Source organism: Mustela lutreola, chromosome 16 (genome assembly GCF_030435805.1).
Source record: "Mustela lutreola isolate mMusLut2 chromosome 16, mMusLut2.pri, whole genome shotgun sequence".
NCBI lineage: Eukaryota > Metazoa > Chordata > Mammalia > Carnivora > Mustelidae > Mustela > Mustela lutreola.
Genome location: NC_081305.1, coordinates 46,228,107 through 46,252,996, shown reverse-complemented (window position 1 = coordinate 46,252,996; position 24,890 = coordinate 46,228,107). Strand labels below are relative to the sequence as shown.

At 53.2% G+C, this 24,890-nt stretch overlaps 1 protein-coding gene and 1 long non-coding RNA gene across 5 annotated transcripts; one reads left to right on the top strand and one right to left on the bottom strand.

Moving 5' to 3' along the window:
* Nucleotides 1-121: 121 nt before the first annotated feature.
* Nucleotides 122-23,318, top strand: NUMBL (NUMB like endocytic adaptor protein). Of its 3 annotated transcripts, none has more exons than XM_059153206.1 (10): nucleotides 122-649; nucleotides 4,641-4,725; nucleotides 6,305-6,444; nucleotides 7,491-7,565; nucleotides 7,666-7,740; nucleotides 8,704-8,844; nucleotides 16,232-16,421; nucleotides 18,170-18,475; nucleotides 20,967-21,089; nucleotides 21,900-23,317. In XM_059153206.1, the coding sequence occupies exons 1-10, from the start codon at nucleotides 536-538 to the stop codon at nucleotides 22,526-22,528; spliced, it is 1,878 nt and encodes a 625-aa protein (XP_059009189.1). In that variant the 5' UTR covers nucleotides 122-535; the 3' UTR covers nucleotides 22,529-23,317. The 3 variants fall into 3 exon arrangements, with proteins under 3 accessions (XP_059009189.1, XP_059009188.1, XP_059009187.1); XM_059153205.1 differs by lacking the exon at nucleotides 122-649 and adding an exon at nucleotides 819-1,100 and having other exon boundaries at nucleotides 18,173-18,475; nucleotides 21,900-23,318; XM_059153204.1 differs by lacking the exon at nucleotides 122-649 and adding an exon at nucleotides 820-1,100.
* LOC131818597 (uncharacterized) lies at nucleotides 15,966-24,884 on the bottom strand. Of its 2 annotated transcripts, none has more exons than XR_009348889.1 (3): nucleotides 24,776-24,884; nucleotides 18,392-18,532; nucleotides 15,966-16,406 (listed from the first exon to the last, which is right to left on the bottom strand). It is a non-coding gene; the product is annotated as an uncharacterized LOC131818597 (long non-coding RNA). The 2 variants fall into 2 exon arrangements; XR_009348890.1 differs by having other exon boundaries at nucleotides 24,675-24,802.
* Between the last annotated feature and the right edge of the window lie 6 nt (nucleotides 24,885-24,890).

Sequence of the window (24,890 nt, the reverse complement as noted above, 5' to 3'; positions counted from 1 at the left end):
GCTGGGAGGGGTGGGGGTGGAGGAGCTTTCAGCCTGCCTCCAGGTGCAGATGGCCAGCCCCCTCCCATCCTCTGGTCTGAAAGCCCCAGCCCAGCCTGGGCCATCTGTTGCCGGGATCCTCCTTCTACCCTTTCCCTCCCACCCGCCCCTCCTCCAGCCCCTCCCACACGTGCTGACCACCTGCTCAAAAGGCCGCGGCAGCTGAGAAGGCCTGCCCCCGCCCCACACACCTCCCGGGCACCGTGCTCCCTCGCTTCGGCTCCCGGCAACATCGCCTTTGCTAATGGACCGTAATGCCCCTGCCAGCTGCTTTGCCAAACCCACAGGACTGAGTGGGAGCGGGGGTGCAGTGATGGCCAGAACAGCACCCTGGTCCCAGCCCGGTACCCCCACCCCCTAAGCCGAACCGCTCGCGCACTAGGACGCCTGGGTCTCTTCGTTCCCCCTCCCCTTCATAGCAAAAAGTGCCTCGTCACCGCTTCTGCCCGCCCCCGCTGGGCTGGGAGAACCGTGGGGTTAGCTGGAAGATTTGGGTATGTGGGGCGGCAAAGAGCTTCCCGAAGCAACTCTTTCACGGACGTGGAACAGAAGGCGACCTGCGGTCAAGGTTCACGGAGGGGAAGAGAGCCCACGCCTGGATAGGCCTAGGGTAAGGTCTCTACGAGGCTCACGTGCTGGCTCAGCTCGGGACTGGCCAATGGGCGTGGCGGGGCGGTGGCCGCACCAGAGAAGGCGGGGTCATATCTGCGTATAGGCGTGGCCTGCAGGCCAGGGGGTGGGGCTTAGGCCGGCCAGGCGCCGGGCCGGGGCGGGGTTTTCTTGCATATCCCTAAGGCGGTGGGCCAATGGGCGGGGCTGGGGCGGGGAGCCGAGGCAGGAGGGGCGCTCCCCCGCCCCCGGAACGGAATCCTCCCGGGAGCGGAGCAGGCTCGAGCGCGTGCATCCCGCACCATCCCCCGGCCCTCGGCCCCGGCCCGCGTCAGACCGAGCTGCCGCCGCCGCCACAGCAGCAGCAGCAGCGCTCGGGGATCCGGGCCCAGCTGGGGCCGCGGGAGGCGGGGGTGCCCCGGCCCTGGATGTCCCGCAGCGCGGCGGCCAGCGTGAGAAGGGCGGGAGAGGGGGACTCGGGTGGGGGGCGGCGCCGCTGCTGATGTGGCGAAGGGTGGGAGGCGGCCGCGGCGCCCGGATGGAGAAAGGGTGCCAAGGGTGGGGAGGGTGGGCCTGGGTGGGGGTCCGGAACAGGCCCCCTCTAAGCCAAAGCTTGAGAGACAGGGGTCCGGGGCACAGGCCCTCTCTTGCCAAGGCCCTGGAGATAGAGATCTTGGACATAGACCTGCCCCTCAAAAGAAAAAAAAATCAAGGGCAGGGGGACAGATTCTAGGTACAACTCCCTGGGCAAGGCTTTAGGGATGGGGTCCAGGACACAACCCCCACATCAGGCCAAGGCCTCCAGGAGGCCATTCCAGAGCAGACGCAATTCCCACTCCTCCCTGCCTGAGGTGGTCTCTGACCACAACCCTCTAGACAAGGTCTTGAGGATGGGGGTCCTTGGGCACAGCTTCCCCACCAAGCCAAGGCCTGGGGGGTCGGATTCCAGGCACAGTCTGTACCCAGGCCTCAGAGACAGTCCTGAGCACAGCATCCCCCCACCAATCCCTGGGCGGCGTCCCAGGAACAGCCCCTTCTCAAAACAAGCTCCCTGTTCCGGGGACTCCACCCCCCACCCAGCCTGAATAAAATAGGGAAATTTCAGGCAACCCCCAAAGGCTTGGTCATGGATCCCTGGGGCTGCCCAGCTGTCTGGGAGCAGCCCCACCCGCAGACAATGCGCTGCCTCCCTCTCCTGGGTATGGCCCCCCAGGCTCCAAGATTCAGGCTGGGGGTGGGGGGCGGCTCCCCAGGGACCAAGCGCAGCCCTATCTGTCTGCAGCGACTGACTGCGGGTGACAGCGGCTTTGTGTGTGGTACCTGGGGGGAAGGGGGAAAGCAAGGGATAGGGAGGTGGCTAAGAGTGTGACCCGGTGTTTGTGTGACTGTGACTGTGACTATGGCTGTGGGTGTGTGTCCGTGTGCGCTAGAGCTGGGGGCCAAGGAATCCTGTGCGTGTGTCTGTGTTTTGTGCTTGTGGTTGTGTCTGGTAATGTGTGTGATGGTGTCTGTGACCCCGGCATTGGTGTGACTCTGTGTGTGTGTGTGTGTGTGTGTGAGACAGCTGCTCCTTATGCTGAACCCTGTACTTTTTAGTCTGTTCGAGTGTGCGTGTGCATGGTTGTAACTGTGTGGTTGAGTCTGTGATTACCTCTTTTGTGACCCTAGGTGTGTGCTTTGGTAAATATCACTGGGTTGTGACAGTGTGTGTGTTGGGTCTGGGGTTAGGCAAATGTGTGGCCGACTAGCTGTGGGTGGAGTTGGGATGGTGGTACGTGGAGTTGTGTCTATGACTCTGTGGCCATGTGCTGCTCTCCCAGTGACTTGCGAATGTTTGTGGTTGCGTCTACAACTGATCATATATGTGGGTCACACATATGTCTCTGACACACAACTGTCCCTGCAACTCTGGGTGTGTAACTGCCATCGTATACGAAGATACCCCATGCCTGGTTGTGTGATGGCCCTGTGATGTGTAGGACAGCGATTGTGTGTCCATGGCCACATCTATGTATGTTGACTTGGATTGTAGAAAGGTCTCCATCTAGCTCCGTTGATACGAAGTGTGCGCATTTATAGTTGTGTTTGCGTGTGATCTGGGTGACAGATTGGAGTAGGGGTCTGAACCCCTGACTGATTATTAATAGAGGGCTATTTTATCATGTGTGACTCAAGCTCTGCTTATGGCTGTGTGTGGTGGCACCAGGGAATTGTGGGGGGGGGTGGTGGATAGAGGTGATGGTGGCTTCTAGATTTGTGTCGGGCCTGCACATCTGCAACCCTGGGTGATTATATGTCGTGGCCTATGGGAGTGTACATGTCTATAGCCGTGTGGCTGGTGTGAATGTTCCTGTCTATGTGTGCGTGCTGGACTGTATTTCCATCTGGGTGGTTTGGTGACTGGGTGACTCTCCTGACTGCGTACATGGCTCTGTCAGGAACCGTGTCTTTTGGGTGGATGCAGCTATAAGCGCCATGTCCGGGTCACTGCATTTCTGAGTTCTGTCTCATCATCACTGTGTGCTTAGGACGTGTGACACAGAAATTGTGTGCCGATGTCTCCCTGCGTGAGATGCTGTGTGTCTGTCCCAGTGACTCTCCCAGGCACTGTGATTGTATGTGGCCACAGGCTTCTTCATGTGTTTGCATGAAGAGAGGCCATGTGTTGGTGAGGGGGTGACATGGTGCAGCCGGGTGGTGGGGGCACTGGGGGACTGTAGCATGGCCAGGGCATGTGGCTGGGTACTGGGACACCGATGCTGTGTCACTTGGCACACACAGCCATTTCTGAAATGCATGTGGCTGGGACTCTGAGCCAGCATCCATCTGGCCGTACCTGAGCCTAGCCATCCTGAGGGACAGTCGTCTCTGGGTGGGTCTGTGCATGTCTTCAGTGTGTATGCCTAGTCCTCAACCAGGCACAGACCGTGGCCATCCATGTCTCTGTGTGTGATTGGTCAGGGAGGGCTCTCCATGTAAGGGTGGCTGATATGGTGACCACATGTGTGTCCCTGTGACTGGGTGTGTGTGTGACTGTGATAGCACGTGACCCAAACAACATGTTGGTGTGGCTGCTGCAGTTGGGGCCAGGAATCCGTGGGCTGCTGTGTGCCTGGACATGAGGAGGCACCTGTGGCCGTGGCTGGGGGTGGTAGCGTGGGACCGAATGTGTGGCCATGTGTCTGCATGCCCCCATGACCACATGTCCTTGCACAGCAGTGGAGCCGCATGTGACAGGTGTGTGTGATGGGGACCCTGTCTGTGCTAGTGGGCGACCTCTGACCGGTGTGACTCCAGAGGCAGCGACGCAAGTGTGTCAGGCGGGGGCCTGAGGAGATCTCACTGGGAGTGAGCGCTGCTCTGGTGGGGGTGCCTGGGCCCAGCTGTCCGTACATGGCCGAGAAAATAAGGAAGGACCAAACATCCAGTAGCTGGTGTGCCCGGGTGTTTATGGCCGTGCCTGGGCAGGCTGGGACTTGCTACTCACGTGGACAGATGTCTGTGTCTGTGAACATGGATAGGATACCAGCTGGTTATAGCGGCTGCCGCCACTTTTGTGTGTCTGTGGGACTCGGTGTGTGCCCCTGCTGTGGTGTCTGCACAGACACACGTGTGGAGCTGTGCCCAGGTGCTGGGGATAGCCGGAGACCTGAGTTGTGTGCGTGCATGCATGTGACTGTATGTTTATGTGCAGCCTGGACAGGTGTCTAGAGGTCAAGGCCACTCCCTCCTCACACCATCCCCTTGGGTACTGAGGGCCTCCTGAGGCCAGGACATCCCCAACACATGCCCCCGGAAATGCACCGACTCATTCCTGGGCTCTTGCTACCAGGTGGCTGGTCTCCTTAGTAACAGTTGCTATGACAACTGGGGCTCTCATCAGGGAGCCTGAAATGGAGGGGGGTTTGGCTGTTGTCCAAAGAGGGGGTGAGGTAGGGCACTGAGCCCCACCCCAAGCCAGTTTCTCACCTTCTCCTCCCTTCCTTGGGCAGGGCGGACCCAGGAGGCCTGAGCAGCATCTGCCCCCAGCCCCTTGTGGGGCCCCGGGGCCCCCCGAAACCTCCAGGACGGAGCCAGGTGAGTGACCAGCTGGGGCCAGGGCAAGGGCTGAGTGTGTGCTTGGGTCTGCCTCTCACGACGGGAGGAACTGTCCCTGCACTCACATGGGCTTCATCACACTCAGGAGTGGGCACCCTCAAGTGTCTTCCCTGCACACTCAGTGACCATCAGGCCCACCCTCACAAATAACACTAATACACTCTCACAGACAACAACCTTGTGCTATCCCACATCTACCCAGATACTTGGTTGCATAGACACAGCCTCAGCACAACACTCATGAGCCCACAGTCTCTGCAACAGCCACACACTCTGACACACACACATATCCTCCCAGACAAAAGCCACAGACACACAGCCTCACCACCAACAGCACTCTCGGCCAGAGACAAAGACTGTCTGATAAGTCACAGGCACACACCGTCAGAGGCGACAGCCATCGAAGGCAGTAGCCACACTCTCACATGGACACACAGCTTCCAAGACAACAGTCAGGGACACACCCTTTCGGAGCCAAGAGCTTCATGCTCAGACATATCCCCACAGGCAGCATTCCCGAGACACATTCCACAACCATCTCACGCTTAGATAGCCTTCAGCAACAACCTTCTGGGACTTTCACTTAAGGACAACAACCGCACTCTTGGACACTGACCCCCTCACAGACTGCACTCCCAGACATACACTTTCACAGACAACCATTCTCAGACCTGTGGCCTTTGGTACACACCGTCTTCAGAAATACACACACTCACAATGGTTGCATGTTCAGATCTAGACACTGGTAGTACACCAATTGCACACTTGCATGCACGCACACACATACACAGTCCCCATCTGCTTCTGGTGCTCTGTCCTAGTTGGCTCTCATGCTCCTGGGACTGTCAGAATGGCTTCTCAGTCTGTGAAGACTGTCTCAGACAGTGAAGATTGTCCCACCTCCACGCCCCCTCCTTCATCTGACGGTCGCAGGTGCACACTGCCCCAGGGTCTCCTGTCTTTGACTAGACACAGTTGACAGAGGGGCGGATCTGAGATGAGCCCCCAGCCCCCACACCCTCTGGCTTGGGTTCTGGACCTCAATCCCTGGATGTTCTGAGTCCCCCCCACATCGAACCCCGGCAACTCAGAACTCTTGTGCTCTCTGACCATCTCCTCCCCTGGCTTCCTACCCCCAAAACTCCTGGCCACATGACCTGTGGCCCTTATGCCTTCTAAGCCCTGTGCCCTCTAGTGTCTTGACTCCCTGTTAGTTTGGATCCTCATACCTCTTGACTGTCACCTCCCTAATCTCCAGACTGCTAAAAGCTGTGATTCATGACCCTCTCCATCCCCGACCTTCATGTACCTTGGCCATAAGTTTTTCTTCTGAAACCCCACTGCTTACTCTGGCATTACCCTGCCTTCCCGGTGTCCCCTGATTGCTGTTGATACATGTCCCCTAAATGCCATGCCCTCTGACCCAGTGACCCCCCCTCCACTGTAACCCAGATCCCATGTTATCTGACCCCATGTTCCCTGAGCACTCTATCCATCCTGCTGGAACCCATGCCTCCAGCCACCGCTCTTGACCCGTGGCCCTGTCCTGTGTCACCAGAAGGGGCGGGCACCATGAATAAGTTACGGCAGAGCCTGAGACGGCGGAAACCAGCCTACGTGCCCGAGGCGTCGCGCCCCCACCAGTGGCAAGCAGACGAGGACGCTGTGCGCAAGGGCACATGCAGCTTCCCAGTCCGGGTGAGTGGGTGGGGCCATGGGCAGGGCGCTGTGAGCTTCCGGGTCCTTGGTGCTGGGTGAGAGGGCTAAGGGCTCTTCCTGTACAGAGGGATGGCTGAAGGTTTGTCCTGCTAGAGCAGGACCCCACGGCCTGGGCCCTTCAAAGGCAGGATCAAAACCCAACACACATTCTCTGGTACCATGAAGTTATTACCTGGGGAGTGGGGGGGGGGGGGGTTACCTTCTTCCTAATGTCACCCTATTCTGTGGGAGCTCACAATTTCCAAAAGGCACTGGACGACTTTTCACAACACATACTGCACCTCTGTGAGGGAGAACGCAGGATTAGGGTTCAAATCCCACTCAGTCCCTTCCTGGTGGGGTGACCACAGCCGATGGTCACAAACCCTCCATTTTCTTTTCCCTTCTCCCATAAGCAGACATGGAGTGTGAGGGGTCCATCTGGTGGTGTGGGGAACACTGTGGGGCCGAGAAAGCGTAGGCGGCCAGTAAAGGGTGTTTGGCTAACCTGCAGCTGTGGGCCCGTAGGGCAGCCACCTGGCCCTGGCCCGGGGTCCTGAGTACTTCTGGCCCGAACCCTGCGAGAAAGCCCTCTAAGAGGATGCGCACGCGAGGCCAATGCCTCCCTTCCACTATTCAGCCCTGGCTTCATGCCACTGGGGAAAATGCTGGGAAATAGAGCCATCCTAGCCATGGGGTAAGGGAGCTGGAGCGAGTGTACCCCGGTTCTCATCAGTGGGCCAGTCCTGGGGCTCACAGGGGCTCTGGGGCTTGCAGACACTGGGGCCCAAAGGGAAGAGGATAACGTGTTAAGGCCCAGGAATGGGGCAATAGGGGACTCAGTACTACCTGCCTGCTTCAGCATCCTTGTCTGTATGCCTGGGATGGGAGCAGAGTAGCCACCTCATGGGGCCAAGGTGCAGAGTGGATTAATATGTATGATGGGCTAGGTACTTTGCAGGACAGGTCGCAGCTGCTCAGGGCACACTGGGAAGGGTACTGATTACTGTGCTGATTCTCTGTCCTCCGGTTTCCTCTCCCTCAAGTACCTAGGCCATGTGGAGGTGGAGGAGTCCCGGGGGATGCACGTGTGTGAAGATGCCGTGAAGAAGCTGAAGGCGGTGAGTGAGGCTGGAGCCGGGAAGGCACCACCCCCCCACCCCGGCTCAGACCCCAGGAGGCAGCCCTGACCAGGCATTTTGTCCTCCTCCCCCACCCCAGATGGGCCGGAAGTCCGTGAAGTCTGTCCTTTGGGTGTCAGCCGACGGACTCCGAGTGGTGGATGACAAGACCAAGGTAGGAGGCCTGTGGGGGTAGGAGGGGGCACCGGTGGGCCCCTCACCTCCCCCACCGGCTTGAATCAGGACTTAGGACGCCTTCCCACCCACCTCCAGGATGTACCTCCCTCCCGGGCCTTCCTAGACCATGTGCTCCCGCAACATCTTGGCACACCTCATAGTCCTAATTCAGGGCTGAGTCCTGCAGTTATCACAAGCTGGCACAGATGGTGGGTGTGAGCACAGGCTGTAGAGCAGAGCCTTAGCTCGGATCCCAGCTCCCCCATGCATCTGCTGGGTGACCCCGAGTATGAGATTTAACCCCTCCGAGCCTCAGTTGCCTCATCTGTGAAATGTGGATAAACACGGACCCTGCCCTTAAATGAGAGGATAGGTGCATGCCGTGTAAAACGGTGTCTGGGGCAGCATACTTGCGCAGATCAGTGGATGTTAGCTGTTCTGGGTTTATTGTCATTGTTCCCAGCCAGAGGGGAGCCTCACGCGGCTGGGATCAGAGCATCTGTTTGTTCACTGTTGACTTCCCTGCCCAGAAACTGCCCAAGGAGGCAGCAGCACATGACAAGGGTTAGGTTAACGACTAAGCAGGATTGACATCTTTGCAGAGGCAGTTCCCTTGCCCCAAAAGACTGTTCCCTGCCTTTTTGCCTAGTTAATACCTCTTCCAGGAAGGTTTTGATGTCTCCTGATCAAGTGGAATTGGGTACCTGCTTGTGGCTCCCATGGGTCCATGTGTCTCCCTCAATCCTGGCCCTGACCCCTCGCCTATGTCTTTCTCTGGTGATGGGCCTTGAGTGCCTTGCTAACTGGGGAGCCCCATGGGAGCAGGGCCCACCTCTGTTTCAATCATTGCGGGGTCCCCACCCATTCAGGACAAGACAGAGAACAGACAATAAAGGAGCACCGAATGAATACAGGAAAGACTGTTCAAGTTCCTCTCCTGGTTTCCCTGGTCCCCTTCCAGGACCTGCTGGTAGACCAGACCATAGAAAAGGTCTCCTTTTGTGCCCCTGACCGCAACCTGGACAAGGCTTTCTCCTACATCTGCCGGGATGGGACCACCCGCCGCTGGATCTGCCACTGTTTCCTGGCGCTCAAGGACTCTGTGAGTATCACCGGAGCTGGGAGGAAGCTGGCTGGTTGCTCTTCGGCGGGCTCAGGTCAGACACTCACCTCTCTTCTCTGTTGCCCGTGTCCTTCGCAGCTCCTAACTTAGAGGAGTACAGGGAGGCTGGAGGGGTTAATACAAAGTGTCTGGAACAGTGCCTGGCACATCAGAAGTGCTCAGGGACACATTAATTATCATCCTCATTGTCCATAGTTGTGCATGTGTCTCTTATTTTTCTTTTTTATGAGGGTCGCACGCATGTAAGTAACATGCACAGGCGTACAGGACACAGCTCCGTAAACTCTTGCTTACATAAAAACCCCACCTGGTCCCTCAGGCCCTCCCCTGTGATACTCCCAGGGTACACACTCTTTTCAACCTTGATTCAATGTGTCTGCGGTTCTTCATATATTTGAGACATGAGGGTCCCCTCTGAGAATCTGACAGAAGCCACAAATGGTCTGTCTTCTCAGAAACATTCTCATAGTTAGGATTCTGAAGCTGTGACGGTAAATCCCCAGCTGCCATTCAGTTCAGGGAGATAGAAATTTGTTCCTGGCTTGTGTGAAAGATATCCAGAGGTAGGCAGTGCAGGATTGGGGGGCTCTTCTCTTCCCATCAAGGGCTGCAGCTCCATGATCTTGTCGTGGCACTGGACTGTGGCCTCCACTCCATGATCCAAAATGGGTGTACATGCTCCAGCCCTTGCATCTTTATTCCAGCTACCTAAAGGAGGGAGGCATGCAGAGGGACAAACCCTCTCCTTTTGGGGAGCTACATAACAATTACATCCCATTGGTCAGCATGTAGTCACATGGATATCCCTTGCCACAAAAGATAATGGAAAATAGCCTCTTTATTCTGCCCTATCCCCTGAACCCTGACCTCAGACCACACCCAACCTGGTAGGAAGGCATGGTCTCAGCTCCCTGCATTAGCCAGTGTTTTTTGGTGGCTGGCTGCAGAAACCACTCTGGCTGATTTAACTCCAAAATGCTATAATGGGGGGAAATCTCACAAAAAATCAAAGGGCAATCAGAGCACTAAGCATCAGGATAGTCAGGGAGCTGAGCAGCCTGGGGGCACCACAGAGGGGACAGTTCCTTCCACTGCACTGCTGCAGAAATGAATCCAGCCTCTTTTTTTTTTTTTTTTTTTTTTTAAGATTTATTTATTTATTTCACACACACACACACACATACACACACACACAGATCACAAGTAGGCAGAGAGACAGTGGGGGAAGCAGGCTCCCTGCTGAGCAGAGAGCCCGATTTGGGGCTCAGTCCGAGGACTCTGAGACCATGACCTGAGCCCAACGCAGAGGCTTAATGCACTGAGTCACCCAGGCACCCCAGGGGTTAAAATTCTAACAAGAAGGCATGGGATTGGCCTGTCTTGGGTAAGACCTCCCCTTGGTCAGGGGAGGGTGGAGCATACAGACTGACTTATCCAACATGCACGAGGAGCTCCCCAAAGGGAACTTGGGGTGCTGTTATCAAAAGCAAGGGGAACAGATACTGGGCAAGTAAAATAACACACATCCCTCTGAGATTTTCACGGGATTCCTTCATATTTCAGAAATCCCCACCCCGGGTGCCTGGGTGGCTCAGTTGGTTAAGCAACTGCCTTCGAGTCCTGGGATCAAGTCCCACATCAGGCTCCCAGCTCCATGGGGAGTCTGCTCTCTCTGACCTTCTCCCCTCTCATGCTCTCTCTCACTGTCTCTTTCTTAAACAAATAAATAAAATCTTTTTTTTTTTTTTATTTTTTTTTTTTAAAGATTTATTTATTTATTTATTTGACAGAGAGAAATCACAAGTAGTCGGAGAGGCAGGCAGAGAGAGAGAGAGAGAGGGAAGCAGGCTCCCTGCTGAGCAGAGAGCCCGATGTGGGACTCGATCCCAGGACCCTGAGATCATGACCTGAGCCGAAGGCAGCGGCTTAACCCACTGAGCCACCCAGGCGCCCCAAATAAATAAAATCTTAAAAAAAAAAAAAAAAAAGGAAGAAAGAAAGAAAAAGAAATCCCCACCCTAAGGACTCTGGACTCCCAAAACTGCTCAGCACCCCCAACCTCCTCTGTCATACACACAATCTCAGACATCAAACCGGGGGTGGAAAACTAGCATGAGAGTATCAGGATGGATTAGTCAGGATGGGTAAGCGCCTGCCAGGGGCTAGTACGGAGATAGCAGAAACCCAGGGCCCCGAGCGACTGCAGATTTCCTGAGCAGAGCAGGCTAAGTTGTATTAGCTATCTGTTGCTATAGAACAGATTGCCCCAATGTTTAGTGACTTAAAATGACCGTCATTTACTATTTCTCAGGGGTTTCGTAGGTCAGGAATTTGGACAAGGCTCAGCTGGGTGGGGCTGGCTCCAGGGTGTGCTGTTACAATGTGATGGTGTTTGGAACTGTGACCCCAAGAGCCTGGCCGGATAGCCCCACTCTTTACGGATCTCAGGACCTCTTCACAAGGGCTGTCTAGCAGGGGGTTCAGGAGAGCTGGACTTCTTCCATGGTGGCGCTGGGCTCCAGTGTGAGTTCGAGAGAGACCGAGCTCACACCTGCTTGGTCTTGGTCTTGGAAACCACACACACAGCCTTGCTTCTGTGGGATTGTGTCTGTCCAGGTGGTCATAGAGGTCTTCCCAGGCTAAGGGGAGAGAACACAGACTCCACCTCTGACAGGGGAGTGACAAAGTTCTGGAGGAGTGGGCGGGTGCCAGAAATTTGCTGTGGCTATTTAGGGAAAACACGGCCACATGGTTAGTGTGGGTTCAGTGTTGTAACAACAGCTGTGGGACATGAGGCCCGGGTGACTTTCCTCTTGGGGACTCAGTCTCCTCTTCCATGAAATGGGGGTGTGTTAGCAGTGGCTGCTCCCAGGTGTGTTGGGGAAGCATTTGTTAGGATCAAACCCAGAAAGTTCTGAACAGAGTTGCATAACACAGGTTCAGTCACTAGGAACAGTTACTATCATTTGAAAAGTACTTGGGTGGGGGATGGTGCCTGGGTGGCTCAGTCAGTTCAGCTTCTGTCTTCAGCTCAGGTCATGATCCCAAGGTGCTGGGATCGAGTGCCACATGGGGCTCCTCACTCAGTGGGGAGTCGGCTTCTCCCTCTCCCTTTGCCCCTCCCCCTCCTTGTGTGCTCTCTCTCTCTCTCAAATAAAATCTTGAAAAGTACTTGGCGGTGAGAATCAAAGCAAGAAAAGCACAAGGCCATCTCTTCTGTGTAGAGAGCGTGACTTCTGCTTTCCCTTCTACTTCTGAGCCACGGGTTTGAAGCATTAGGTGGTAGAACTCCCGGGATTCCCCAAGCATAACTTCACTTTTTGAGGTGCAGTTCACATGAAATTGATCATATGAAAGCCCACACTGCAGTGGCATTTAGTAGGCTCTTAACCTTGTTCCTTCATCACCTCTCTCTGGTTGCCCATATCCTCATCGCTCCTAAAAGGGAGCTCAGACCCATTAAGCCGTCATTCCCTGTGCCACACACCTTCCTCCCTGACGGCTAGTGACTTTCTGTCTCTGTGGAGTTAACTCTCCTAGACAGTTCATACAAATTGAACCGTACGGTATGTGGTCTTTTACGGCTGGCTTCTTTCACTTAGCATCATGTTTTCAAGGCTCATCCTTGTAGTGTGAGTCCTTACTGTTTTATAGCTGAGTAATACTCCACTGTATGGATATATTACATGTTTATCTTTTCATCCTTTGATGGACATTCGGGTGGTTTCTACTTTTTGGATATTGTGAATAATGCTGTTATGGACAGCATTATGGATGTGCAAGTATTTGTTTGAATACCTGTTTCTAATACTTTGGGGTCCATACCTAGGAGCTGGATTGCTAAATCACACCCAGGTGTCCCATTTTATTTTAAATGCTATTGTAAGTGGGATTGTTGTAACTTCATTTTTGAATTGTTCACTGTTAGCGTAGGTAGGTAGGTATATAGGTATATAGTAAATCTATATCTATATTTAAAGTTTTGAGGAATTGCCAAGCCACTTCCCACAGAGGCTGCACCATTTTATATTCCCACTAGCTAAGTACAAGGGTTCCAGTTTCTTCACATCCTGGCTACACTTAATATTTTCCTTTTTTTTTTTAAATTATAGCCATCCTAGTAGGTGTGAAGTAGTACCTGACTGTAGTTTTGATTTGTATATCCCTACTGACTAAGGAGATTGAGACTGTTTTTATATGTTTATTGGCCATTTGTATATCTTTGGAGAAATGTCTGTTTAAATTCTGTATCCATTTTTTTAAAGTTGGATTGCCTTTTTATTGTTGAGTTGTAAGAACTTTTTATATATTCTGGATACTAGACACTTATCAGTTGTATGATTTGCAAAAATTTCCCCCCATTCTCTTCAGTTGTCTTTTCACTTTCTTTAGTAGTGTCCTTTGAGATACAAATGTTTTTAATTTTGATGAAGTTCAGTTTATCTATTTTTTTCTTTTGTCCTTCATGCATTTGGTGTCACATCTAAGAATCCTTTGCCAAATCTAAGATCATGAAGATTTACTCCATGTTTTATTCTAAGAGTTTTATAGTTTTAGCTCTTACATTTAGGACTTTAATCCATTTTGAGTTAATTTTTGTAAATGGTGTAAAGAAGGGGTCCAACTTTATTTTTTCCATGTGGCTATTGTCCTAGCACCATTTGTTAACAGGACTGTTCTTTCCCCCATTGAAGTCTTGGTACCCTTACTGAAAATCAATTGACCATAGAGGTGTGGGTCAATATCGGGCTCTCAATTCTGTGTCATTGATCTGTATGTTATCCTTACAGCAGTATCACATTATTCTGATTGTGGTAGCTTTGGAGTACTATTTAAATCAGAAAGTGTGAGTTCTTTTATGTTGTTCTTTTTCAAAATTACTTCGGCTCTCCTGGGTCCCTTGCAATTCCATGTGAATTTTAGGGTCAGCTTTTCTATTTCTACAAGAATGTATTGGGATTTTTGTGAGGATTGCACTGAATCTATAGACCACTTTGGAAATATTGCAGTCATTAACAGTATTCAATATCGTAATCCATGAGCATGGGATGCATTTCCATTTATTTGGGTCTTCTTTACAGTGTGTGGTAGTTTCCAGCATACATGGCTTTGACTTCCTTGGTTAAGTTTATTCATAACCATTATTTTATTTTATTTTTTGAGAGTGAGTGAGCATAATCATGAACATGAATGGGAGGGGAACAGGAGGGACAGAGGGAGAGAGAGAGAGAGAATCATAAGCAGGCTATACATCCAGCACAGAGCCTAACACGGGGCTCCATGTCACGGCCCTGAGATCATGATCTGAGCCGAAATCAAGAGTGGGATGCTTAACCGACTGAGCCACCCAGGTGTCCCATTTTATTTTAAATGCTATTGTAAGCGGGATTGTTGTAACTTCATTTTTGAATTGTTCACTGTTAGCGTAGGTAGGTATAACTGATTTTTGTGTGTTGATCTTGTATCCTGCAACTTTGCCAAATTCATTTATTATCACTAATAGTTCTTCTGTGGATTCTCTTATGATTTTCTATATATAAGGTTATGGCAGTTGTAAACAGAGGTAATGTTACTTTCCCCTTTCCAGTTTGGATGCCTTTCTTCTTCTTCTTCTTTTTTTTTTTTTTTAAAGATTTTATTTATTTACTTGAGAGAGAGACAGCGAGAGAGAGCATGAACGAGGAGAAGGTCAGAGAGAGAAGCAGACTCCCCATGGAGCTGGGAGCCCGATGCGGGACTCGATCCTAGGACTCCAGGATCATGACCTGAGCCGAAGGCAGTCGTCCAAGCAACTGAGCCACCCAGGCGTCCCGATGCCTTTCTTCTTCTTGTCCAATTACTCTAGAACTTCCAGCAAGCACAGTGTTGAATAGAGTGATGAAAATAGGCATCCTTGTCTTGTTTCTGTTCTTTGGGAAAAGCTTTCACTTTCAGTGTTGAGTATTATGTTAGCTGTGACTTTTTATCAGGTTGAGGAAGTTCCCTTCTATTCAAAGTTTGTTGATTTTTTTTTTTTTTTTTTTTTAATCATGAAAGGGGGCTGGATTTTGTCAAATCCTTTTTCAGAGTTCATGGGGATGATCGTGTGGCTTTTTTCCATCCTTCTGTTAATGTGGTGTGTTACACTGATTGATTTTCGTAAGTTGAACCAACCTCGCATTCCTGGGATAAATTGACTGGATCATGGTGTATAACCCTTTTCCTGTGCTGGTATTTTGTGGACGATTTTTGTCCCCAAGTTTAACAGGTGGCTGAGAATCTTGATTAAGAAACAGAAGTCAGATCGATCTCATTCTTATGCTAACTTTGCCACTCGCTTATTGTTATGGGCATGTTGACTAAGGCTCAGTTTCTTTGTCTGTAAAATGGGTTCGTAAGCACAGCCACCTCCTGGCATGATTGGGAGGGTCCTGCATGGACAGATACACTGAGATACCTGTGTGGTATTTCCCTGTGCCTGGCTCTTGGGCTGCCTCCCTCTGCTGTATGCCTTGCATATTAGTTCATAGATAAATCTTGCTACAATCCGGTTCAGTAAGTGCTGTTAGGATCCCCATTTTATAGACCAGGAGGCTTGGGCACTAAGAGGTGATGTGGATTTCTCGAGAAACACAGCTGGAAAGCAGGAAGCCAGCATCACTGTGGCCTTGCAGCCTCCCAAGTAGGCACTCAACAGGGCTGTTGTGTTCACCCCCAGCATTTTATGACAAAATGCTTCCAAGCATGCATGGAAGCTGAAAGACTTGTATAACCAGTCACCTGGACACCATCACCCAGATCCCGCCATTAGATGTGTCTGCCCTTATTCTGTTGCTCATTTGTCCCATTTTTGATGCATTTCAAAGTTGCAGACATCAGAATACTTCCCCCGGACACTTCAGCCTGCCTGCCCCGCAGTTGAACGCATTTATTACCAGCTCTTTTTCTTTTGAAGTCAAATGCTTGCTGTGCACAGACCCAGGGGTGTTAACAACTGTACATACTCATGCAACCCAAGCCTCCATCAAGACCTAGAACATTCCTCTACCCCAGCCAACGCCTCCTGCCCTTTCCCAGTGAGTTCTCACCCCCGCCCCCAGAGGAACAGCTAGGCTTCCAGCTTTTTTCACCACAGATTAGTTTTACTGGTTCTTGAACTTCCTATCAAGAGAGCCATACGGCACTGCACTCTTGTTTCTGGCTTTTTTTTTCTCTCCGAGCTGTCCTGTTTCCCTCTGGGTGCAGATGCAGTCTGAGGCTCTGGGCAGGCACGGGTGCAGGGGACTGGTCCAGGATGACCTGACACTGAGCTGGTGGCACCAGGGCTTCTGCCTCCAGCCGGCACAATGCCACCTCTCCAAGCCCGGCCTGACCCCTCTTCCCACAGGGCGAGAGGCTGAGCCATGCCGTGGGCTGTGCCTTCGCCGCCTGCCTGGAGCGGAAACAGCGGCGGGAGAAGGAATGCGGGGTCACGGCCGCCTTCGATGCCAGCCGCACCAGCTTCGCCCGCGAGGGCTCCTTCCGCCTGTCGGGTGGCGGACGGCCGACTGAGCGAGAGGCCCCTGAAAAAAAGAAAGGTGGGTGCTGTGGGCGGGGCCTGGGGATCCATTCTGGGCGGGGGGCAGGAGAGAGCGACAGAGGCCCAGGGACTCTGCAATTTACAGAGCAGGGTACCAGCCACAAGATTTGGCTACAGTTTACAGAGCTCACTTGTTTGGGCAATATTCGGCTGGCCACAGATCCCAGCAAAACTGGGTTATCTGCTAACCCAGGGAGGTTCGGAAGCATTTTAAACTGTGGCTCAAGGCCAGTTACTGGGTTGTGAAGTCAGTGTGGTGGACTGTGGCCAGCACTGAAAAGAACTGAAATAGAAAAGAATAGAAAATATCAGATTAGCTGAATGTAGTAAGGGGAAGTGCAGTTTAATGATACTTTTTTTTTAAGATTTTATTTATTTATTTGACAGAGATCACAAGTAGGCAGAGAGAGAGAAGGAAGCAGGCTCCCCGCTGAGCAGAAATCCCGATGCGGGGCTCGATCCCAGGACTCCGGGATCATGACCCGAGCCGAAGGCAGAGGCCCTAACCCACTGAGTCACCCAGGCGCCCCACAGTTTAATACTTTTAGTCCAGGCTGTGTATTTGCGTGCATGTGGAGGGTCGGGGGTACAGGTCACCATGCAAAAGGTTTTATATTGGTGGTCTCTAACATTACAGGTAAGTGGCATGTACTTTGTAAATTCTAAAACAATGCGGCTTTTATTTTTATTTATTTATTTATTTGGAGAGAAAGCGTAAGTGGGGGTATACTGAGGAAGAGGCAGAATCCCAAGGAGGGGCGCCTCGGTGGCTCATTTGGGATCGAGCCCCACATCCAGATCCCTGCTCATTAGGGAATCTGCTTATCCCTCTCCCTCTGCCTCTCACCCCACTTGTGCTCGCCTGGGTGCGCTCGCTTGCTCTCTCCCAAATAAATTTTTTTTTTTTAAGATTTTTATTTATTTGAGAGACAGAGAACACAAGTGGGGGTTGGGGGAGAAGCAGAGGGAGAGGGAGAAGCAGACTCCCTGTGGAGCAGGGAGCCCAATAAGGGGCTTGATCCCAGGACCCTGAGATCATGACCTGAGATGAAAGCAGACGTTTAATCTACTGAGCCACCCAGGCACCCCTCTCTCAAATAAAACCTTAAAAGAAAAAAAGAAGAACCCCAAGCAGACTCCACTAGGCTTGATCTCACAACCCAGAGATCATGACCTGAGCCAAAATCAAGAGTCAGGTACTTAACTGACTGAACCATTCAGGCACCCCAAAGACAGGTTTTTTTTTTTAATATAAATGTATTGTGTTTTAAGTCACAGTATTTTTTTTTTTTGACTGTGGAATCTAGTTTTTAAATTTTTGGAAAACACTGCTTAGAATTTACAAAGAACTTACTGTGGGAAGCTGCTTCTCGCTATGCCCCTTGCCCCCTGCTTATGCTCGCTCGCTCTCTCATAAATAAATAAATCTTAAAAAATTGATCAGAAAGGGAAATAGAAGGTCTCAGAAGGGAAAACAGCAGAAGCAGTGAAGAAAGCCAGATTAGGGACAGAAAACTAGAGAGACCCAAAAGATCAGGTTGGAGGAGGAATCCCTGAGGGCCTCCTGGGGCAGGCAGTACTGGTGTGGTGACAGTGAGAGACATTTCAGGGCTCTGACCAGCCTGTTCTAGGGACAGGACAGAGTGGGTGAAGGCAGCAGCACTGGAAGATGATCAAGGGGGCTTGCTGGGAGAAGAGTAAATGCCTAGGTGTGGTATCTGACCGCCTGTCTCCCCGTGTCTCCAGCAGAGGCAGCAGCTGCCCCAACTGCAGCTCCTGGCCCTGCGCAGCCTGGGCACGTGTCCCCGACACCAGCCACCACATCTCCTGGTGAGAAGGGTGAGGCGGGCACCCCAGTGGCTGCAGGCACCAGTGCGGCCGCCATCCCCCGACGCCACGCCCCGCTGGAACAGCTGGTTCGCCAGGGCTCCTTCCGCGGGTTCCCGGCACTCAGCCAGAAGAACTCACCTTTCAAACGGCAGCTGAGCCTACGGCTGAACGAGCTGCCATCCACACTGCAGCGACGCACAGACTTCCAGGTGAAGGGCACAGGTGAGCCTGGGACTCCGTGGGAGGGAACATCGGGATCAGTACCGTCCCTAGTAAGCACTAGAGACAGAAGAAGGGGTATAAGCCTTGATCGGTTAGCACTGTCTGCCATGGGAAAGAGAGGCGGAACACATCATGGTCAATTAGCAGCATCTGCCACCAACAAGGGGGGAGAGAGAGAGATTGATGAGCAATGTCTACTATTGGCAAGGAAAAGCGGAAGGATGGCACAAGCCACGATCAATTAGTAATGTCTACTGTGTTTAGGGAAAGGGGAGAGGTGGCTTGTATCACAATCGATGAGCAAAGTGTGCCAGGGACTTGGGAGAGGGGAGAAGCTGCCTAGATGCCACTGATTGCTCAGGAGGAGGCTGAAACTCCCAAGCATTTATTGGCCACTGGAGCCATGAGATCTGGCTGGGTGAAGGATATGGGCTCAGGGGAAGGAGGATTGTGATGGATTAAGAATGCCTGGGGAGGGACGCCTGGGTGGCTCAGTTGGTTAAGCAGCTGCCTTTGGCTTGGGTCATGATCCCAGCATCCTGGGATCGAGTCCCACATCGGGCTCCTTGCTCAGCGGGGAGCCTGCTTCTCCCTCTGCCTGCCTGTGCTCGCTCTCTCCCTCTCTCTCTGATAAATAAATAAAATTTTAAGAATGCCTGGGGAGTGCCTGGGTGGCTCAGTGGGTTAAGCCTCTGCCTTTGGCTCAGGTCATGATCCCAGGGTCCTGGGATTGAGCCCTGCATCAGGCTCTCTGCTCAGGAGGGAGCCTGCTCCCCCATCTCTCTCTCTCTGCCTGCCTCTCTGCCTACTTGTGACGTGTCTGTCAAATAAATAAATAAAATCTTTTTTTTTCTTTTTTTTTTTTTTAAAGATTTTATTTATTTATTTGACAGAGAGAGATCACAAGTAGGCAGACAGGCAGGCAGAGAGAGAGAGAGGAAGCAGGCTCCCTGCTGAGCAGAGAGCCCGATGTGGGACTCGATCCCAGGACCCTGAGACCATGACCTGAGCCGAAGGCAGCGGCGTAACCCACTGAGCCACCCAGGCGCCCCAATAAATAAAATCTTAAAAAAAAAAAAAAAAAGTCTGCCTGGGACAGGGAGAATAGAATGATGGCATATGGCACGGTCTCCTGAGGGGTCTGCCATGAGAAAGAAAAAGGAGCGAGGTGGCATACCATATGATTAATTAGTGAAGGCTGCCATGGATAAGGGAGAAAAGAGAACAGCAGAAGTTATGTTAGCTCAAGGAGAGGCTCCCAGAATTTGGCCAGTGGAGACAATAGGTGAAGAGCACACATGAGGTCAAGGGTCAGGGAGCATAGTTGACGGGTTAGCAGTGTCGCTGGCAGGCAAAGATCAGGCAGAGGCAGCACCCATCGTCGCTGACCAGCCACGTCTTCCAGGGACAGTGCTGAGGAAAGAAGCAACACATCCTCATTGATTAGTAATGTCTTCCCTGGGTGCTGACAGGAGAGAGTGTAGCTGTTCTGTTTTTCTTAGAGGGGAGATGGAATTGCAAGGACCAGTACTCTGTCCTAGCCATAGTGTCTGGCCAGGTGAGGCCGGAAGGTGAGCAAAGAGTCCAGGGGCAGGGGTGGTGGGAGGAGAGAAGCATCGTGTTTGATTACTCCTATCTGCCATGGGCCAGAGAGAAGAGAGAGGTGGCATAAGTCATGATCTAAAAAGCCAGGTCTACGTGGGAAGAGAGGTGGCCCAGTACTGTGTTCTGTTTGAGGGAGACAGGCAAGCGGGCTGCCTTTCCTCCCAGCTGTCTGTAAGTCACGTGGTCTGGCCCATGGTCCTGTTTTCATTTGCCAAATCAGAGACACCCATCTCTTATGGCCTTGGGGATTGGCATGGGAGGTGTTGCTCTGTGTCCGGAAGGCTGGGCTGCTCCCAAAGGTGACTGCTGGGCAGACGCCATTGCTGGCTGAGAGTGATACACACGCACTCCCTGTCCCATATCGTACCGCGGCCATCACACACCCTGGGGCTGGCATACACACACTCCTTGGCTCCCCTTGATTTGGAAGCTTCGTGTGCCTGGAGGCAGTGGCACGCTTGCTTGGGTGTGACCTACCCCCTCCCCACCCCGCCGAACTTTCAGTTCCATAGGAGTCACAGGGGCCACACACAGAAGTCACACACGCTGGGAAGTCACAGAAGCCGGTGTTTCCATTAACATGCCCTTGGGCACGTACCCAGCTAACCCATGCAGATGTACACACACTCACAAGCCACATGCCCAGGATCATGCAGACTTGGAGATCACAGCTCAGATTCACACACACTTGTGAAAACACTCGTGGGTCACATATGGGTACTGCATTGGCTCATGCTTGGGAATCAAAAGACACCACATGCCTGGATCCATTTGGCCACCGCAGAATGGACGCATGACCCACACCCCATGACCCCAGAGGTCGTCGGGGGGGCCATCTGAGGGCCTGGGCCCCTTGGCTAACCTCCACCCTTCCCTGATTTCCCAGTGCCCGAGATGGAGCCTCCCGGTGCCAGTGACAGCGACAGCATCAACGCCCTGTGCACACAGATCAGCTCGTCCTTCGCCAGCGCTGGAGCCCCAGCACCTGGGCCGCCACCGGCCGCAGCAGGTAAGCCCAGCCTGTCTCCTATAGTGGCCACCCCACAGCACCCCACCTGCAGACCCCTGCTCCGTCCAGGGTTACCTCCCAGACTCCAGGAATCCCACAAGCTTAGAACCGTTGGTCATCTAAGGGCTAGGGGACCATCCCAGCTCCATGGAATCAATTTTGAGCTTTGGATCATCTTAGAATCCCAGGCTGATCTCAGAGCCATGGGTTCATCCTAGAACCACGGGGTCAACTTAGAACCACGGGATTCGTTTTAAACCTTTCTGTCTCAGAACCATAAAATTGAGAAACCCACAGTCTTAGGATCACACGGTATTAGAACCTCCAGATTCGTAGCCACGAAGCCTTGGAATCACCTTAGAGCCATGAGCTTATCTTAGAACCACAGAAGCCCTTGGAAGTGTAGTATAAATTTAGAGTTGTAGTCTTCGAAAGCACAACCTTAAAACCGGTGAGCCTCGCTATGTTGGAAACGTATGGGACCCCTCGAAAAAGACTTACACCATCTTAGAATTTTAGCCTCCCAAAATGATACATTGTCAAAATAATCAGAACTAAGGGTGCTATCAAAAATATTTAGGAACAGGTTTGGCCCTGACCCATCAGAGGGGAAGCTGGGCTGGTGACAGTCAGTCTTGCCTGTACTTTTCCATCTTGGGACCTGAGACTCTCAGAACTGTATTTTCTGAGCACTCAGAACCGTGGTCCAGGATGGTTAAGCCGTTTGCCCCAAAGTTGACACAGGTAGTGAATGGCAGGGCCCAACCCCCAACCTAGGGTTCTCTCAACTGTCCCCTCTCCTCTCTCTAGGGACTTCTGCCTGGGGTGAGTCCTCTGTGCCCCCGGCAACTGCCTTCCAGCCTGGGCACAAGCGGACCCCTTCAGAGGCCGAGAGGTGGCTGGAGGAGGTGTCCCAAGTGGCCAAGGCGCAGCAGCAGCAGCAGCAGCAGCAGCAAACAGCATCTGTGCCCCCTGTGGCCCCCGCTCTGCAGCCCTTCCCTGCCCCCATGGGGCCTTTCGATGCGGCACCCGCCCAGGTGGCCGTGTTCCTGCCACCCCCACACATGCAGCCGCCTTTTGTGCCCGCCTACCCAGGCTTGGGCTACCCGCCCGTGCCCCGGGTGCCTGTTGTGGGCATCACCCCCTCACAGATGGTGGCCAACGCCTTCTGCTCCGCCGCCCAGCTCCAGCCCCAGCCCGCCACCCTGCTCGGGAAGGCTGGAGCCTTCCCACCCCCAGCCATGGCCACTGCCCCTGGGGGCCAGGCCCGCCCACGTCCCAATGGGGCACCGTGGCCCCCAGAGCCGGCCCCTGCCCCGGCCCCTGAGTTGGACCCCTTTGAGGCCCAGTGGGCAGCATTAGAAGGCAAACCGGCTGTTGAAAAACCTTCCAACCCCTTCTCCAGCGACCTGCAGAAGACCTTCGAGATTGAACTGTAGCTCGAGCCGCCCTGCCCGTCCCAGCATCCCTGGGTGCCCCACATCTGGGCATGGAGGCCCAACCTCTCTTCCTAGTCCCACATCCTGGGGCTGCGCCCCCCAACACCCCCTCCAGCCCTTGATCATCCCCCACAACCACTACAGAACTGACATTGTACGCCCAGATTGCGACAGGATGGAATTCAGGGATGGACCCGGCCTGGCTAAGGGACCCATTTCACTGCCAGACTTAGGCTGGCAATGCCCTCCCTCACCCCCACCCCCAAACACAGTGGGATGGCCACAGTCCCACTGAGTGCCCTCAATTCAAGCAACATTTCCCAGTTTCTGTTGTTGACCTTCCGCCTTCCAGTGTCAGGTGGGATGGAAAAGGGATGCCTGCCTCGGGCTCTTCTGGGCCCACTAGGGCCCACCCCGTCTGGGCATCCCCTCCCATACACAGCACAAGCAAAGGGCTTCCCTCTGCCCACCTGCTGCGTTCACTGCCAATGCTGTGCTCACCCCGATCACCCCTCTCCCCCACGTGGGGGGGCCCACATCTTCCCTGGGCCAAGGTCTCATGGGGGTGGGGGCCAAGTTGGGGGCCCAGGAGGCGGGGTAGGGGGAAGGGGAAGGAGATGCTCAGTTACCTCACGTCAGTGCCCGCTGGGGAGGGGTCTGGGACAAGGAGCAGGGGGGGGGCGCCTGGCGGGTACTTTTCTATCTTTTATTTCCAGATTTTTTTGTATCTAAACTTACAGATTTGTATTATACAAGGACAGCCAATAAAGGAAGAATATAATGACGTCCCTCGGGACAGCGGGGGTGTGTGTGTTGGGGGGGCTGGTGCAGTGGCAGAGCCTTTTCTTCTGAGTCCTCTCCTAAAATGAGGGACCATAACCTCTGAGTCATAACATGGTAGGAGGGAATGCTGGCCCAGCATTTGAGAGGTTGGGTACTAAAGGGGACCCAAAATTAATCACCCCAATTTCTAATTCTTAACAGAGTCTGAACCAAAGAATTCAAAATATTATAATCTGCTTCTAATCAGTTCAGTATTGAAATGTCATTTTTGTATTTCCTAGTCGAGTATGGAAATTCTCAATAACCAGCTTTGGAACAGTAGATCTTTGAGCTGGGAAATTGGTCAATTTGCATTTTCTGTAACTTGGGCCAAAGTGTCATCTGACACAGTAGCACGTTTTGTTAAGTCTCTTGTTTTTTTGGGTCCCACACCCCAGAGACTGGTTCTTCAGGGCGCTTCTCCCTCCACGGAGACCACAGATCTGGGGGTAACTTTCCCCCAAGCTTGGGCTCTCAGAATAGACCTAACATCCCTGCCCTATCTGGGAACCTACTCCCGCCTAACCCCCATGGGGCATCCCAACCCCACTGCCACCAAGGTCACTTCGCAGGGACCACCCAGCCCAGGCTGGTTCAGTGCGCCTTTTTCAGTTCTGTCTGGGAAGCTCTGCCCACCCTCACAGCGGCTTCCCGCGCCAACCCCCCTCGGGGAACAGGCCACGTGAGCCCCTCCCCGTGCTTTCTGGAGGGTTCCGCCCGTCGCAACGCCTTCTCTCCAGGCACCAGGGAGGCCGCAAGGGCTCTTTTGGAACGTCCCACCGAAGGGCTAGTGCTTAGCGCCCCCCTGCTCTTGGGAAAGCTCCACAGGGCGCCGCAGCCCAGGGGTGCCCAGCCCCCGAGCCGGGGGTACAGACCCCACCGTGCTGGCACCCTGCGGCTCTCCCGGCCCCCGCACCTCTCGCCACCCCTGCTCCCGGGTCTCTGCGGACATGTCCCCCACCGACAAACAGACCTCCGGCTCCGGGAAGGCTGCGGGGATCAGCGCGAGCCCAGGAGAGCAGCGCCCCCTTGTGGCCCTGTCCTCGGCAAGCCGGACCAGGGCTCGGAAGGAGAGACCCGCAGGACCGACGCTAAGGCCGAAAAAGTGTTCAAGCACAAACATACACGCATGTGTGGATAAAAACAAAATTGGCGGCGCAGTCATGAACGATATTGTTCAGGCTCTGGTTCAGCCGTTTGCTCCTTCAGTAAATGCTCCCTAACTCCTCCCATCCCCCATGCCTCCCACTCCTCCCTGAGCACCCTGCCCGGTGCCTCCCAGACCTGGCCCCCTGTCACGAGGACACTACGGAGGCGCACGCACCAGTTGGGGCTTTCCACTACGTCGCCTCTGTTCAATCACGAAGCAAAATTAAATCACAACTCTAAAGCAGGTTCAGGATTCCAAGCTCAATAACAACTCACCATGTGATTAAACATGGCTTCTTAGCCAGCGCAGAAAGCCGGACATAAGACAAGCCACATGACAAACAAGAGGACAGAAGGGGGCAGGAAGTGAACGGACCAAAGTACAATCCGG